Genomic DNA, 18,370 nt, shown 5'->3' with positions numbered 1-18,370 from the left:
TTACGTCCTTCGAGATTTTCATAATTTTAATGTCGACAATACTTTGGACCGGTTTCGCTTTGCTACAGCCATCGATCATCGTAAAATAAAATCAATATTTTGAAAAAGTTAGAGAAATTATACAGGTCATATTGCAAATTTCTCACAACTAATCTAAAAAATCGCCGCTCAGCGCAAATTATTGCAAAACAAATATTGCGAATCATCACAATGCATAGCAACTCATCACATATTTTCCAATGGAGCTCATTGCAACTTATCATAGCGCACATCTTTTACAAATATGCTGGTACAGACCCGTTCAAAAAAATGTAATCAATTAGTTTAATCAACTTTTGTAACCTTTTTTTAAAGAACTTATATAACTAAATTAGGATAAAACATATTTACATTGTGAGTTGTAAGAAGACCCAAAATCAAACTTCAGTTACTAGGTCGATTTGGTTTGAAATTTTTACCAAAATCCAAACCGAATAGAGTACATCTACAATCACATAATAAAAGAACATTGTCGGGAGCGAAGAGAAAGACTAAGTATAATAGGGACCCTATATGATATTCATGAAAAAGAATAGGGATCTAATGTTGCAATTTACAGAGATTCATTCGAACGCCCTCATTTCCGCTCTCAGTTCAGTACTAGTCACTGCTAAAAAGCCTCTCGTCATTCCATTTAAAAAAAAAAATCGCAGATACAAATTTTGTTTTTGTAAAAAGCTCTCTCTTGTGTCCATGGCTCCTCCGAAAGTCCTGATGGTATTTCACCCAAACAGTTAATAGCTGTTTTTTTTTTGTTGTTGTTGCGTTTTCTAACAGTTTTTTGATGATCGATTTCTCTTCCATTCCTATCTCAGGTCGCTGAGAAGCCCAGCATCGCTCTTTCCATCGCCACCGCTCTCTCTCGCGGCCAAGTACTCTCTCTCTCTCTCTCTCTCATATACTTGCGTTGAAGCTCTGTTTGGATGCCTAGGAAGTGTTTTTTTGAGAAATGAAAATTGACCTGATCAAAGTTCATTGATTGTATATTCAAGGCAAGAGAATAACCTATGTGCTGTATGGAAATAATGTTCAAAGATGTTGGAAATTGGTGAAAGATCTATCTTATTCGTTACTGATACTCTTTCGACATTTGAGCTTTATGGCTGATGATTTATGTTTATCCTAATAGTTTTTTTTGTGGGCAAATTTCCACGTGTATACAAGAACTGTTAGATATACTTTAGAAGTTGTGAATGGCTGTCTAATGGTGTTTCTAGGGTTGAGAGTTTGTTTCGAAACTTTTTGGAACCTGTCAAAACTGTAACGGTTTGGAAATCGTGATATAAAAATGTGGAGGTTTTGTAAAAGGGAATCGAGACGATTTTCGTTAACGAAGAGACGCGTAAGCCTCATATGTAAAAGAAATGCTTAATTAAAATTAAAGATCATTTACAATATGTTAAAATCTACCAACATAATTCATTTTCATTAGTTATTTGATGCTGACGCGGTCGTCATCGCCGTCATATCTGATTTTTCTAGAGGTCTTTGACTTTCACGGGTAATAAGGAATTTATTTTTGATCGCGGAACAACACGCATCATATTTGTTCCTTGTTTGAAGTTTGTCATGTAGGATTTAGTTATTTGAACTTAAGAAAGCCCATGTTCTAATAAAACTTTACGAAACACCTTGTAATGAATAAGTAAAACACGAAACAATTTTGTAGTCTGTGCCAATTATTTTGCCCGAAGTTCTTTAGAAGAGCAAAAGTCTTCCCATAGAGAATATTGTAAGTGTCCGTTTCAGATATGGCATGCTTCTTTGTCATCTGCTATATATCTTTAAAGTCGTTATTATTTAATTGTACGTTATACAAATTACATATATGATTCAAGGCCTATTCTACAGATGTATACAAGGAGGGGTAGTACAGATGTCCACGAATTTGATGCGAATTTCCTTGGATCCCAGGCACAATATAAAGTTACATCAGTAATTGGGCATGTTTTCAGGTCTTTGCTTCTCACTAAGTTCACTCAATTTTAATTTGTGCCATTTGTATCTGTCATAGTTATTCTTATGCCTAAGGGGCAGTGTTCGTCCACACATCGACTATCTTTGTTAGTGGACTAGGGTAATTGCTTATTACTCTGCTCGTCTTTGTTATATAAACATGGTTTTGCATTTTTAATATGGAAACAGTTCCTATTCATGTATGATGTATCTGTTTCATGTGATGTGGGTTTCTTTGTTGCTTGCCTTACAACTAAAACAATGTAATGTTTTCAGTCACAATATCTTTCCTTTGTGAATCTAGTGTAGATTTTCCACAATCACATCAAGACTGGTCAACTGATCCGATGGATCTTTTTGAAGCTCCAATTATTAAGAATGAGTCAAATCCTAAGGTATTCTGCTATTAGTTGTTACAGTTTTTCTTATCTATATATATTATTTTTTTCTTAAATTTTATTGTCCTTCATGATTTATTTTTATTTTTCTTAAAATAACAAAAGAAGCTAGACAATCTTATATCCTGTATCTAATGTCCATAGCTTAATTGACTCTCTGAATCATTGTATTGCTTTGTGGCTTTTTTCTTCCTGCTCTGAGTTTAAGTCTTTTTCTTTGACCGATTTGGCAAGGGATTGGCCCAGTGCTCTGTAATTTTCGTTCTTTTCGGGTTTATGTTTCCCAGTTTTGAACTCCTTGTATTGGTACTCGGCTATGCCGTTTTAAAGTATTAATAAAGTCCCGTTGTTTCTTTTAAAAAAAAAATGTCTTTCTGACAGACATGGAACTAGTAACCTACATGCTTAGTTATAACTTATTTCATATATGGTAACTGATAGAATGAATTTCTTGATTTGTAACTTTACTTTACCAGAGATGTCCGTGGATCATCAGCTTTACATTCTTGTTTAGATCTGGCATTCTGTGTTATCCTTGTTGATGGTTTTGGTCTCAGAACACAATTATTTTAATCTCTCTACTTACGATTTTTTTTTTGTTATTTTTGTTTTTTTTTTTTTGTTTTGGTGATGTACTTGGGCTGCTGTAATTTTAGTTTAAAATTTGGTGCATATCTTGGAACAGGCCCATATTCGTAAGCACTTAAATCAAGAAGCTCGTGGTTTTGGTGCTTTGGTTCTATGGTTGGATTGCGACCGCGAAGGAGAAAATATATGTTTTGAAGGTAGATTTTCTCTGGGTTTTTTTTCTTTGTTATTTAGCAAGAGGAATATGTGTCTCACATACCATGTCGAGGGTGTTGATTGAGTTTCCTCTTGATGAAACCAAATGTATACTAAGCAACAATGTTGAGTTTTCGTAGAACAGAGAAGTTAACATCCTTCGTGGCAGAATGCTAATAGAAACACAAAGCTAGATAACTCTTATAGGGTTATTTGATTTGTTCTCTGGCTTCTAATATGTATTTCAAGACCTGTGTGTGACAGTGATACAACACCATTAATGCTTGCATACGTAGCTCTAAGATCTATTTATTACTGTAGTGATCGAGTGTACTGGTTTTGATGTAATACGTAGCTCTAAGATCTAATATGTATTTCAAGACCTGTGTGTGACAGTGATACAACACCATTAATGCTTGCATACGTAGCTCTAAGATCTATTTATTACTGTAGTGATCGAGTGTACTGGTTTTGATGTAAACGACCCAAGAAGGAGAGTATATCGTGCACGGTTTTCTGCCGTTACGGAGAAAGATATTTTGAGGGCAATGGATAATCTTGTTGAGCCAAATAGAAATGAGGCACTAGCAGTTGATGCTCGACAGGAAATAGATTTGAAAGTTGGAGTCGCATTTACACGATTTCAAACTGGTTACTTTCAAGGGAAATATGGGAACCTTGATTCCAGAGTTATCTCGTAAGTTTCCTGTGACCTTTACGCTTTCCCCTTTAAGATTCTTTTCGTCATTTTGTGTGAATCAAATGCAGATTTGTTTATGATTAGTGTTGGTAGTAGTAGTTGAGGAGGCTCTAGGAGACCACATTCAGGAAGATTATGATATATGTTTTCGTAGAAACAATAAAACTTTTGTCCGTTTTCAGTTTTCTCGATTGGTTCCTTGATACGCCATGCTCACTATTGCATCAATCCAACTTTTTTTTTTCAGCTATGGACCATGTCAAACTCCTACTCTTGGGTTTTGTGTACAACGGTATTTGCAGATCAGCACCTTTAAGCCTGAAAAGTTTTGGACGTTACACACGCACATTTCGCAAAGTGGCTATGAAATTCAACTAGAATGGGAACGTCAGAAGTTGTTTGACTTGGATGTGAGGCTGGCTACCAGTTATTTTTTGTTTTTGTTTTTGTTTTTTTTTTTTTTCCATTAAAAACATGCTTGTATATGTTTCTTCTATGCAGGTTACTACAATGTTTCAAAAGTTTGTTATGGAGGATGGAATTGTAGAAGTGGTTGATATCTCAGAAAAGCAAGAAGTCAAAGGTCGTCCTCCTGGTCTTAATACCGTGAATCTTCTGAAGGTCAGAAAAAAATTATTAATACTGTTGCACTATATATGAAGATAATAGGTTGACCTAATTGATTATTCTTGAAGTTTATTTAAGATATAAAAAATGGAAGAATTATGAGTGGCGTATTGGTTTGGTCAGTCTTCGTTGTCTTGCCTATTCTTGCTGACATTGTAAAGATTTTTCTTGTTCGGAACTACAAAAGATATGGGATCAGCCCCAACATCCCCGATTATACAGAAGATATGGTGACTAGTTTGGCTACAAGTATCATTAAAATATTGATATTAGTGAAGTAGCCCATATCTTTGCCATCAAACATGATGATTAAGAAGTGTGAAATTGTAGACTAACTTTCTAAGTATTAGTTTAAAGTTTTATTTTTTGAAGTCTGTTTTTTCTCTTAGGTAGGTTTGACCGGAACACATTTGAAATCTGGTCCGTAGTGAAAATCAAATGCCTCTAAGAAATTCGTCTTTACCATATTATGGAAAACTTTTAAAACATCTTGTCAAAATTCTTGAAGTCTTAGGCCTATTATTAGATTGGATATAACAATACAATTATAAGGATGAAAGAAAACAAACTCCATAAATTTATGAGATCGAAACTAACAGAAAAACGTATCCTAAGCTGAAGTTTAAAATAAATAAACAGTTAAGATAAATAACTAAAATAACAAACTGCATAAATAAATTCCCAGGATTATACACCAGCATCTTAAGATTTTGCAAGAATTGGCAAATCGACATGGTATTAGAGCAGGAGATCTCAAGTTTCAAGCCCCTATAAACACACTCTATAACATTATTTTGTCATCACATGATTTTGACTATGTCTTGATAGATTTTGGGGCTTAAAATTTACGTGTTAGACAGATCCATTAAATTATCCACAAGTTTGCCCATTCCAATCCACATGCTAATGGGAGATTTAAATACGACGGGTGGCCCACTTCCCACCAACATAACTTTTGGGAGACTTGGTGGACAAACACCTATTATAGTCTTTTATTTTGTATTTTGGTTTGTTATTTGTCTTACAAAATGTGATTCAGGTTGCTTCAAGTTCGTTAGGCATTGGACCCCAGACAGCCATGCATGTAGCTGAACGCTTGTATATTCGAGGTTTCATCAGGTATCCTCAAGATTCTTTGCCATTCAAATTGCCTATTTAATATTATTAGATAATAACTGGTTAATAAGCGCTTCCATTGAAGGAAAAAAAAAATGAAAAGAAAGCTTGTAAACTCTGGGAAGTTCGATGTGTATGGCTTGTAATTAGTGACTGAGAATTGCCTACTTGTTAACAGCATTATACTACGTCTTCTTCGCAATGAGTTCTGACGAATCTGACATATGACAAATAATCTTGTTCGTTTCCACTAGTTATCCACGTACAGAGAGCACTGCCTATCCTCCTTCGTTTGACTTCAAAGGAACTCTTACTGCACTAGCCAATAATCCCACATGTGGGAATTATGCACAGAGACTGCTTGCTGAAGGTTATCATAGACCACGACAAGGAACAGATGTCGGTGATCATCCACCTATCACACCAATGTTCTCTGCAACCGAGGCTATGCTGGACAATGATTCTTGGAGAATATATGTGTACATTTGTCAACATTTTATCGGATCCCTCTCCCCCGACTGCAAGTACACGAGGTAAAAAGCTAGGGCATTTTGTCAACATTTTATTGTTCCTCTTCCTACTTTAGATACTGTTTTTAGAAGAAAATGAAAAGAATATATATATAAAAAACGTTGGAAGAGAAAACTCGATTGCTACCTGAAATTGGTAAAAAGCAGAGATGCTATTTCCTTTACATATCTGATCCTAATAATTAAAAAAAAAAAAAAAATTGTAAAATAGCTCACTACTAACACTCATGGTCCCTTCTCCCATAACATGCTGATAATATCACATTCCCGTCATGTGCCTTGTGCGGTGGGCATAGTTAAAGTGAATCATCACAACACTACATGTGGATTCCTTACCTGAACAAAGTCTTTCACTTTAACCTTCCGAAGTAGCAATGTCCAACAAAAAACCAGAATCTTCTTTGGGACTTTTGACTTCACATTGCATCAGCAAACTGAAAGTTCGGAAGATCTAAGTTGGACAGATTGGGGTCACCCACTTAACCGAGAAGCCTTTCGAGACGTTCCAAAAGCCTAGAAGCTTCAATTAGTTCCACGTTGGGCACTGATCTTATTTATTTGACTTTTTAAAGTGGGAGAGCTGTTATCTTTCTGTCGATTTAACCGTACTTTGGTGTTTTCATATGTATACTTCGCTGTGCAAAAATGTCAAATGCACATTGATTGACTTATTCCAAGCTGTTAAAATTTTCTCTGTAACTAGGATTCAGAAGATCTTCACTTGATTTATGTGTTTCATTCGTTTAACGCTGTCGCCTTATTATATACTACGATAATTAATTTCTCTTTTGACCTGGTTTTGTTATTACAGAACAAAGGTAGATTTCAAAATTGGAGGAGAATCATTCCATTGTGTAGGGATCCACGTACGGGAAAAAGGATTTACATCTATCATGCCGTGGTTGAACATAACCGAGAAAAATCTTCCCCAGTTTGCAATGGGGGAGAAAATTGAAGTTCTGAGAGTCGAGCTCTACGAGGTAACATCTGGATTCTATAATTATGAAAAATGAGACGACGATTGCTCAATTCCTTACATTTCTCTTTGTGAATTCATCTTCTATTTTGTCTGGTCGATTCCTTGTATTCTAGTAATCCATTTCTCTCTTTCTGGGATAGTTACTTTTGTTTCTGATATTTGTTAGCAAACCTTTTATTCAGGGGAGTCTAAATGAAAAAGTCGTAATAACGATACTCAATACATTGCCTCTGATTTCTCGTGACCTATCATCTGCAGGGAAGCACAACGCCTCCAGATTATCTAAGTGAGAGTGAGCTGATATCCCTTATGGAAAAGCACGGGATAGGCACAGATGCATCAATACCTGTCCATATAAACAACATTTCCGAGCGCAATTTCGTCAAGGTTTTCAATTTTTTCATCCCCTAATTATAGCACTTTTTTTTCACCTCACTGAATCTACTCAAATGGAGGTGAACATGTGCAAAGCAGAGTTTTCAATAATATGAGTTATACAATCAATTTGCAGGTACAAGCTGGCAGAAAGCTGGTCCCAACCCCACTTGGTATAACCTTAATAAGAGGTTATCAATGTATCGATCCAGATCTCTGTTTACCAGACATCCGTGGCTTCATCGAACAGCAGATTACTCTAGTTGCCAAGGGTGAAGCAGATCACACTCGTGTTGTGCAGCATGTTATACTACAATTCAAGCAAAAGTTCAGTTATTTTGTAAAGCAGGTTAGAATGCTTTTACCCATTTCCCGAATAAGTATGTGCATTCCTCAAACACAGAGCTCCTCTTCTTATGAAATATGCAGCGACGTTAAGAGGTTTGATTCACACGTTGTATAGTTATCTTAGTCTGCCTTTTAAGGGATTAACAGCCACCATAGAGCAGGATTTGATCATACAAATTTCTTCAGGGGGCTCATCTGATTTTTATGCGAAACAAAGCATACAGTAATAGTATATATGAAAAAGCAGAAGGCAGAAGCATAAGATTTTTTTTTTTTCCCCGGTGAAAAGAGGCATAAAGATGATTAACTAAGTGCGGTACAGATGTAAAAAGCATGGTGCTATAGTTTCAGTAGTAAATGTATTATGCTGTGATTTACGTCGTAATACTTCTCATAAAGAAAGAACAGACAGTCCCAAATAGGACTTGCCAGGTCGTCGCGAATTATAATTGACTGGACGGGAGTTCATGTTAAATTATCTCTTTTGAGCGTTATGAAAATATCTCTACCTATGTATGATAACTTTGGTAGACAAAAGGGTAATATGCCAAAAATCACAATTCCAATCTCCAAGGGTGAAATGTATCGATGGCCTAATTTGCCTTCCTAGTATTATTTTTCTCAGCTGCATCGTTGTTTTGAATGACAAAGGTCCAATCTTTAACACTTCATTCGGCTTCCTATATGGTTCAGATTGAGGGCATGGATGCACTATTCGAAGCCCAGTTCTCTCCGGTCGCTAACTCCGGAAAACCTCTCAGTAAATGTGGAAAATGCCTCCGGTACATGAAGCACATATCTAGTCAACCCCCGCGATTGTACTGCAACACATGCGAGGAGGTTTATTGTCTCCCCCAAAAGGGAACAATCAAGGTAAGCATGTGTGTTATAAAACCCCAAACCACCAAGTAAATCGCGCTACAGTTTTTTTTTGTTCTTCTCGTTATCATAGCTAAATAACCAATTGAAATTAATAGATTCGTAAAATAGTCAAAAAGTTTTTCTGAAACGAGTGAAATAGATAAAATTTACAAACATGCGCAAGAACGAGGTGTCAATTAATTTTTTGACCTGATCAATATGTTTACAGTTAATTACTTGTATACAGGTGTCAAAAATCTTATTGACAGTGCCATTTTTTTTTTTTTTTTGACAATGTAACTTTGGCTATTTTGCTAAAATCTTGGTTATTTTTCTTCCTAGTAAATAGCATTGCAATTTTTTTTTTTCCACTAACAGTCAATTGAAATTAATGGATATGTAAAATAGTCGAAGTTTATCTAAAATTTACAAAAATGTGCAAGCACGAGGTGTCAATAAAATATGTTGACCCTATCAATTTTTTTTATTTTTTTTTAAGTGATAATTAAATCGACGACTATTTTGCTAAAACCCAAAATCTTGGCTATAATTATGATTTTAATTTTTTTTTTTTTTGGCCAGCTTTACAAGGAGCTTACTTGTCCGCTGGACAACTACGAGCTATTACTCTTCACGATACCCGGCCCCGAAAGCAGATCGTTCCCTCTCTGCCCGTACTGCTACAACAGCCCGCCGTTCGAAGGCGTGAAAAACCTCTTCGGCGGCTCGTCAAGCAAAGCCGGAAAAGGAGCGGGAATGCCGTGCTCGGTGTGCCCGCACCCGACGTGCCAACACTCGGTGATAACCCAAGGCGTGTGCGGCTGCCCCGAGTGCAGCGGGACCCTCGTCCTGGACCCCGTCAGCGCCCCGAAATGGCGCCTCGTCTGCAACGCCTGCAACTGCCTCGTCGTCCTCCCCGAGGGGGCCCACCGCATCTCGACGACCCGCGAAAAGTGCCCCGACTGCGACTCCGCCGTCTTGGAGGTGGACTTCAACAAGAAGACGACGCCGTTGGCGGACGGGGCTACGTTGTATTCGGGGTGCATTCTCTGCGACGAGCTTCTTCACTCGCTCGTGGAGATGAAGCACGGGAAGTCTTTCTTCAGGGGCTCGAGGGGGAGAAGAGGTAGGGGTCGGGGTAGGGGTAGAGGGCGTCGCGGCGGAGCTGTTGACCCCAAAATGAGTTTTCGAGACTTTTGAGACAAACCTTTTTTTTTTAAATGATTTTACGGGTTTCTTTGTTTAGAAGTTGATGATCCTGGTTTCAATGTAGAGATGATTAGGGAATGCCATCTTTATGGATTTATAAACAAGCACTACAAAATATCAACCTAATGTTGGAAGCAAGGGAAACTAAGGGTTAACGAGCATGATTATTTTTCTTAGCTTCATCTTCATAATGAATCATTTTATCAAGTAAACTATTTTATTTCGCAAATTTTTTTAAAATTTTTATTAAACGGGCATATCAACCTAACTTTGGAATTAATATTATGAAAAACTAAGGATTAAAAAGACCAATATCCATAGTACGATTTTTTTTTTTTTAACGATTGACAATTTTAGTGAGTAAATTAAATATTTCATCCTCGTAAATCAAATTAAAAAGTCGACACGATAGAAACTATGAGACCATCGTCGGAGAAAAGTATTATGTGATGGAAGATAGTGCTCTCTCCCACTTATGTTTGCATTTCCTATATGTATATTATCGAAGTCGTCGAAAAATAACACCACTGGTATTCCTTTCTTTTTAAATTCATTTTCAAGTTTTTGCTTAATAGTTTAAAACCATCCACCGATCGCTTCAGTATGATTAATTAAAGGGCGATGTGACTATATAGCCATATTTAAATTTTGGCTTGACAGGATAGTCCAACTTTCAAAAGTTGAAGTAAAGTAGTTCAAATTTGACAAAACCCCCCAAAATACCCTTAAACACAAAATACTCGTTTACCCAAACAATCCAATCGACCACAAACAAAACCCTAGAAAAGCAATCATTGATATTGAAAGAATCGCCAATCGTCATCGTTGTTCGATTGTCGTCGTCATTTCCGTCGATCGCCGTCATCATCGCCTCCGAGGGACTTTCGTGGCAGCGTGGTCTATCTAGAGATCGTCACGACAATGGAGTAAGCTTCTCGGTCTCATCTAGGTCGAGTCCGGTCTCGATCGTTTCTTCCATTAGAGTCGTGGCTGATTTTAAGGCGGACTGTATTTGGACGGCGACGATGATTCCGACGGCGGAGGCGAGGTCTACGAGTCGTCGGAGAGCTACACGTGTGTGATTATACGGCGGGAGGCGATTCGATGACGAAGCGAGTGTATTTCGACGGGAGCGAGGCTGTGGAATCCGAGGACGAGAAGAGCTGTTTGCAAGGCTTTGGTTGACGATCGAAAAGTGGCTTTGTCGTCGATCGTCATCACCACAACCATCACTGGCGTCTTCTTCTACTTCTTAGAAGAGCGGATTAAAAAGTTTGAAAAGAAGATTAAATATTTTGGCACTTTGTTGCATTCTCGTTTCAGATGATTAGACTTCAAACATTTTGATGCCTGTTTAGATGGGGATTAAATATTTTGAATGTACGATTAAATTTTTCAAAATCATGTACATTGACTGAAATCATGTAACTTGTTTGTGTGTTTTGAATATGAAATAACAAATTTGAAAGGATGATTAAATTTTTTGAAAATTAGTTTTGACAATGGAAATAGTTTTGAAACTATTTGGTATATATAAAAAGTGCATTAAAAAGAATAGTGGATTAAAATTTTGGACATATTAATTATTTTAAAATCATGAAAAATACGGGTTCACCCAAACATTATAGGTATATTAATATTTTTACACTATAAGTGGCTAGAATGCACTAGCTTATGAAACTTTGGCTATGTTATTAAACACTTAGTTTGAATTGGCTACTTCGTACAAATTTTTTTAAATTAAATAAAAAAAGAAAATGCATGTAAATAGATTATAGACAAGAACCCGGATCATATGTCTCCTTTGTATGTCACCCTCTTTGTCCCCCAATAGTATATTAACACGTCATTTAATTCAATTTACATTATTTTTTGCAATTTGGTTAACTTTGACACCGTTAGTCATTAAAATATATTTTTTTAAAACAACTTTGCTACTAGTGGAGATTGAACACACGACCTTCATTTTGAAGCCAATTAGGCTATACTAGGAACCACGTCATTAATAAATATTTCAATCTCAAAAATATTTTCAACTTGTGTACCAACTTGACGGAACATGTCCAACCACAAACATGAGTATGACATAATTGTTGATGCAAGTAATTTTTTTTAATTTATAAGAGTATTTTTAAATTTATAAGAGTATTTTTTTTATCTCAATAAGTGACAAAAGTCTATTTTTTTGATAGAGTGAAAATATTGAGTCTTTTATTGTTCATGACCCACTTATTAAGTCTAGGACGTCAAATTTCTCTATTGAGATTTCATTTCCTCATTTCGCTAGAATAAGGTCGAAGGTTGGGTTCAAAAAAGTGTTTAACTTGGCGGCCATAAAGGATGCGTTGTTGGTGGCGACATGATTCTCTCGCTATTTCCGTAAGAGATGTTGGGCCATCCACGAGTTAGACGAATCAACGAAGAATACCATTCCGGATCATCGGCCACACGTGGCTATAATCCAATATTTATCACTATTAACAAATTTATATGTATGCTTGTTTACGTGATTCCTAATATATTTACATTAAATCAACTTCTTATTTGAAAAAAAAAAATCAAATACAAATTTCTCATTTAAGATAAGATAGTGCTCTCCCCCTCATGTTTGCATTTCCTATATGAACCACCTTATCAAAGTCATCGAAAATTAACACTAGAATTCATTTCCTTTTTAAATTCATTTTCAGGTTGTTTTGAACCACCAACCAAGTGCTTCAATCTGATTAAATCTTTAAAAAGAAAATGTATATAGATTATGCACCCGTTAATTAAATAATATAAATAAATTCAGGACAGTCACAGTCGTTTAATTTAATAATATATAGTTTATCCCTCTCTCTCTCTCTCGCACTCTTTGGGTTTGGGTTCTAAAAAATGAGAGTTCCAACAGTGTCCAGTCCACACAGAATATCCTCAAACCACGACCCTTCATCCTATTTTTCTTAATTCCCAACACACTCTCTCATTCCCAACTCTTCTTCTTCTTCTTCTTCTTCTTCACTCTTTATATTAATTTTCTTCCCAACGCACTCGCTCTTCCCAACCCAGTCTTCTTCTTTCTCATTCAAATAATTAATAAAATTCAGAAGAAAGAAGAAGAGAATCGATCGAAAAAGACGAACTCGAAGATAGTGCCGGAAAGTGTTCGACGATATGTCTCAGTGGGGTTGCGTCTCCGCCGCCAGCTTCGGCTCCGCCTCAGGATGCTCCGCCCAAATGGGTACGCGAAAGTCGGACTCTTTGGCCTCTGGCGGCAGCGAATTCGTAGCTCGACGGTCAAGAATTCCCTGCCCGAAAGCCATCGTCGGAACGAGAAGCCACAAGGGAGTCTCTCCTCTGAAGGTTTGAAAAGTCTCTGAATACAGTTTTTTCACTTTTTTCGGTCCACTTCGAAATGTTTAACCGAGTTTGTTTATTAAATAAATAAAAAAGGTTGTTTGCGTGGACTATCCAAGACCAGAGCTTGACAACACAGTGAACTACTTGGAAGCCGCGGCTTTATCTGCAACTTTCCGTTACTCTACTCGTCCCTTTAAGCCTTTGAAGGTCGTAATCGCCGGTGCAGGTAAAAAAAAAGAAACCCATGTTCGTTACTATGTATATGAGCACAATGGACCTGTGTTTGAGTATGAATTATGAATGATTAAATTCCGTATTTGGTTCTCTAGGCCTGGCTGGTTTGTCAACTGCCAAGTATTTGGCCGACGCAGGACATAAGCCTGTGCTTTTGGAAGCGAGAGATGTTTTAGGTGGAAAGGTTTTTGAACTCTTTTACTTTCCTTTTTTAATATCCTTGGTTGATTATTTTTTAAACTTGTTTAATTAGTAAGTGAAAGTATTTTGATTCATTGGTGTTCCTCTATAGGTGGCAGCGTGGAAAGACGAAGACGGAGATTGGTACGAGACTGGTCTGCATATATTCTGTAAGTAAATTTTTTATTTTTTTTTCATTACGAAACCAAACATGTTAGACCGTTTGTTTGATGTTTTGTGCATTTAATATTGTTTGCGTTGAGAAGTTGGAGCTTATCCAAACCTGCAAAACTTGTTTGGCGAGCTTGGAATCAACGACCGGCTTCAATGGAAAGAGCATTCCATGATATTCGCTATGCCCAGCAAGCCAGGCGAGTTCAGTCGGTTTGACTTTCCTGACGTTTTGCCAGCGCCCTTAAACGGTGAGAAAAAGTCAAACCCCGGTCTAAACTCAATTTGCTGTGACAAATATTCTTCTGTTTCAAAAGCGTGTTATAGCTAAATAGCCTGTTGAAATTAATGAATTTGTAAAATTGCCAAGATTTGTTTAAAATCAATGAAATAGGCTCCCAATATGTACATGTGATTAATTTTTTTTAAAGAAATTTAATCAGTGTCAAATGTTTTTTAATTGTAACTTTGGTTATTTTGTTGAAAGCTCGAAACTTTGACTACTTTTCTGATCAATTAGTTTCAAAGGGTATTTTGTATAATTTTTCCCTTTTTATTATCATTATTATTATTGTTCTTTTAGAGTGAACTTTTCTTTCGTTTCTGTTGGGTTGATTTTTTTTTTAAGGAATATGGGCTATCTTGAGGAACAACGAGATGCTGACGTGGCCAGAGAAGGTGAAGTTTGCGATTGGGCTGTTGCCGGCCATGCTCGGCGGACAGCCCTATGTTGAAGCTCAGGATGGTTTATCTGTCACAGACTGGATGAAACAGCAGGTAAATAAATCCAAATTTATGTAATTTTGACTGAACCCAATTTCTAGTTCACTTTCTTTTTGGGTTGACAACGTATGATGATTATGTGTGTTGCGCGGTAGGGCGTGCCGGAGCGTGTGACCGAGGAGGTGTTTATTGCTATGTCAAAGGCTCTCAATTTCATCAATCCCGATGAGCTTTCAATGCAATGTGTACTTATTGCCTTGAACAGATTTCTACAGGTACACCTTACCTTTTTCTGGATTGCTATATGGCCGTGATTTGGATCTTGTAATAGAAGTCGTTGACAAGAATTCTTAAGAACGCAAAGCTTTACCGGACCTAATCTCTTTTCATTTTTCTTAAGAGAGATTTAAGTTATTTGATCGGAGGAGTCTATTCGTCGCGTTGACTTAAGGTCTCTTATATAGACTGAGGTTTACAACTTGGTGGATTGGTCCCAAAAACCTTAAACCTATTTTTTTTACATAGTAAATTCTAGTGGACTTTACCCTAGCTACCTCATTCTTATTCTGTGAATACTGTTTACAGATTTGTTTAACTTTTCCTTAAGTGTTTAGAGTGTCATTTAAGTTTGCCGCCTGTTGTTTACGATTTTATTTAAAATAAAATCAAAATCACTTATATTTAAAAAAAATGAGATAAATATGGAATAGTAACTGAGGTATAACTTTAATTCATTAACATAAATTCGTAATAACAAAAAGGCTTGATTAAAAAAAAAATACGAATGGCAAGATTCAAAACCCTAATTCATTGTTTAAAGCCTTATTCCCTAATGAAAAATCCCAACCATGTAAGTATGTATCAGTTTGTTATTACTATATGTTTCAACCATCCCTTTTGGAATCAATTCATGATATCTTTTGTCAGTATTACAACAATTTTTTTTTGTTTAATTAACTTGAATTTGGGAAGTGTGAATTAGGGAGGGTAAAGCTGCATTTCTTATCGACCGATTCTGGTTTTCACTAGTTTAGTCCTCACATTTGAATACACTCACTTGGAAGTCTTCCAATTTTCCCTTATAAAGAAATTAGCCGAGAAGTAAATATATATATTTATATATTGTATCAAGAACAGGAAAAGCATGGTTCAAAGATGGCGTTCTTGGACGGTGCTCCTCCGGAGAGACTGTGCTTGCCCGTAGTTGAGCATATCAGGTCACGAGGCGGCGAAGTTGAACTCAATTCGCGTATTCAGAAGATTGAGCTAAACGACGACGGAACCGTGAAGAAATTCTTGCTGAGTAACGGAAACGAGATCGAAGGAGACGTGTATGTTTTTGCCACCCCAGGTCTGCTTGTCTAATCATAATTTTTTTTTAGTTATATTCTCTCTCTCTCTCTCTCTCTGATTGTCACATGCCATCTTTCTGTACAGTTGATATCTTGAAGAAATTATTGCCCGACAATTGGAAAGAGATGCAATATTTCAAGAAATTGGATAAATTGGTCGGAGTTCCGGTTATCAATGTTCACATATGGTTAGTGATTTGTATTTTATTCTTCTGCTGCGAAACAGAATGTGATCGTAGTTACTGTATGTAAATGCTTATTCATACGAATATTTTTGCTCGTGCTTATAACTTTCATCGTCATTGCAGGTTTGACCGAAAATTGAAGAACACATACGATCATTTACTTTTCAGCAGGTTAGACTAACCCTTTTCACAAATGTTTGGGAATATTCGCTAAAATGGGACGCCCATGGAATTTTTTTTTTTTTTTTTCCTTCTATTCTAACATATGATTGGATTTGTATTCAACTCTAATTCTCTATTTGTGTGTTGAACTTGAATTTCCCCGAGCAGGAGTCCTCTACTAAGTGTCTACGCTGACATGTCAGTGACGTGCAAGGTAATTACAACCGTAAAATTATCGACACTCTCTTGTATCTGTAATTTATCAGGATCGTTGCATTAAATAACGCATTTCAGGAGTATTATGATCCGAACAAGTCGATGCTCGAGCTGGTTTTTGCACCCGCAGAAGAATGGATTTCGCGAAGCGACTCAGATATCATCGATGCTACTATGCAAGAACTCGAAAAGCTCTTTCCCAATGAAATAGCGGCGGATCAGAGCAAGGCAAAGATTCTGAAGTACCATGTCGTAAAGACACCGAGGTTTGCTTGCCAAAATTTGCTATCTTTATAACGCGAATCACAATGTATATAGGATTTTGTAGATACGGGTTACTAAGCGTTCGTATTCGTTTTCAGGTCTGTTTATAAGACTGTTCCTGGGTGTGAGCCTTGCCGTCCGTTACAAAGGTCTCCGATCGAGGGTTTCTATTTGGCGGGCGATTATACGAAACAAAAGTATTTAGCTTCCATGGAAGGCGCTGTTTTGTCGGGCAAGTTCTGTGCCCAGGCAATTGTACAGGTAATTTCTTTTTGGTCATTCTTACAAGTGTCTTTCCTTCCAAGTTTTTTATTTTTTTTTTTTTTATTTTTTTTTTTTTAACTAATATGAGCAAAATGGTCCTCAAACATAGATTTTGTTGCGTTCTAATCATTTACATAAAAAGAAAAAAAAAAACAAATATGAACGTGATATTCTTCAAGGACTTGAATGCTATAAATTTGATCATCACAACTACCTTTTAAGTTTAATTTTTTTTTAACAGATGAACCATGAACTAATATGCGCGTTCCATTTCAGTACCTAAAACCAATTTTATGAGCAAAATGGTCGTCAAACTTGAAATCCAACGTAAAAACTGCAGAACTGTTTACAAAATTTACGTACTAAGATATACTTTAAGGACTAGAATGCTATAAGAATAATAATCTGAAGACCATTTTGCTCATAAAATTAGTTTAGAGACCAAAATCTCACTTGTGATAATTCATGGACTAGCTACTTGCTTAAAACCCAAAAAATAACTACCTAGCTTGGGGGAAATATCTTAACAAATAGTGTTGTCATGTCAGAATTATTTTTTATTTGATATTAAGCTTTCAACACATATTTTATGCTTTTTTTCGGTTAATTCATGGCAGGACTCGAAAATGCTGGCCGCTCGGAGTCAAAGAAGCTTGGCCGAGACTGGAAGCAGGCAATAGGTGACTGTCACACATTGTATAAATCACTGCTCTGTCAAACTGTCAAAGACCTTCTTTTGGATAAATATAGATGAAGAGAACTCAAACATTCGAAGCACTTTCTGTGCCATATTTTTCAATAAAAGCTTTTACTCTTTTCTGTTTCGTTGCCTGGTCAATTTATTCATTTGACTGAAACGCTGCATCAGTTTTTATTTTTATTTTTGGGACACTTATAATCCAATAACTTACTCTCTTTTTAAAAATAGTCAAAAGTTTTATTTTAATAAGAAAATAACTCATCATACCGAAGTAAATTAATTAACTATTAATAATTTAATCCACTTCAGAAAATTGTTCTATCAGAGCGAAATAAATTAATTAACTTACCCAGATTAATTAATTTAAATAGGCTATTTTAAAATAATCTCATCTCTCTCATTTTCATTTCAATTTAATCATCATTTAGTTGATATATAGCCTTTTTTTTTTTATCGAAATGTTAAAGAATCCATCACATAAAACCAAAAGAGCAAGCACAAACTCGTTTAGAGTATTAATGTTGTTAAGATATATATCTCTTACATGCATTGAATATTAATGTTGTTTTTGAGTATTTTTTTTTTTTTTGAAGACAGCGTTCATAAAAAATTAATAATAAGGTCGAAAGAAGAGAAAAATAAAAATCATAACCCCC

General features: G+C 36.1%; 2 protein-coding genes across 4 annotated transcripts; both read left to right on the top strand.

Annotated features, from left to right (window-relative positions):
- Nucleotides 1–681: 681 nt before the first annotated feature.
- On the top strand, nt 682–10,097 carry LOC149394242 (DNA topoisomerase, type IA, core). Of its 3 annotated transcripts, none has more exons than XM_089617467.1 (15): nt 682–756; nt 855–911; nt 1,891–1,994; nt 2,300–2,390; nt 3,079–3,178; nt 3,630–3,873; nt 4,124–4,286; nt 4,378–4,497; nt 5,543–5,622; nt 5,874–6,152; nt 6,961–7,129; nt 7,387–7,515; nt 7,640–7,852; nt 8,545–8,724; nt 9,295–10,097. In XM_089617467.1, the coding sequence occupies exons 1-15, from the start codon at nt 733–735 to the stop codon at nt 9,910–9,912; spliced, it is 2,571 nt and encodes an 856-aa protein (XP_089473593.1). In that variant the 5' UTR covers nt 682–732; the 3' UTR covers nt 9,913–10,097. The 3 variants fall into 3 exon arrangements, with proteins under 3 accessions (XP_089473593.1, XP_089473594.1, XP_089473595.1); XM_089617468.1 differs by having other exon boundaries at nt 751–772; XM_089617469.1 differs by lacking the exon at nt 682–756 and having other exon boundaries at nt 890–911; nt 2,305–2,390.
- A 2,673-nt stretch (nt 10,098–12,770) lies between these two features.
- On the top strand, nt 12,771–17,837 carry PDS3 (phytoene desaturase 3). The gene is made up of 14 exons (XM_089616837.1): nt 12,771–13,266; nt 13,357–13,489; nt 13,593–13,681; nt 13,790–13,847; nt 13,944–14,099; nt 14,477–14,625; nt 14,727–14,846; nt 15,709–15,922; nt 16,009–16,111; nt 16,232–16,279; nt 16,439–16,484; nt 16,565–16,752; nt 16,849–17,011; nt 17,632–17,837. Exons 1-14 carry the CDS (start codon nt 13,078–13,080, stop codon nt 17,692–17,694), a joined length of 1,719 nt encoding a protein of 572 aa, XP_089472963.1. The 5' UTR covers nt 12,771–13,077; the 3' UTR covers nt 17,695–17,837.
- Nucleotides 17,838–18,370: the final 533 nt, after the last annotated feature.

Source organism: Urtica dioica, chromosome 6 (genome assembly GCF_054948205.1).
Source record: "Urtica dioica subsp. dioica isolate 48M chromosome 6, U.dioica_male_clone48M_v1_H2, whole genome shotgun sequence".
NCBI lineage: Eukaryota > Viridiplantae > Streptophyta > Magnoliopsida > Rosales > Urticaceae > Urtica > Urtica dioica.
This window is presented reverse-complemented; position numbering and strand designations above follow the sequence as displayed.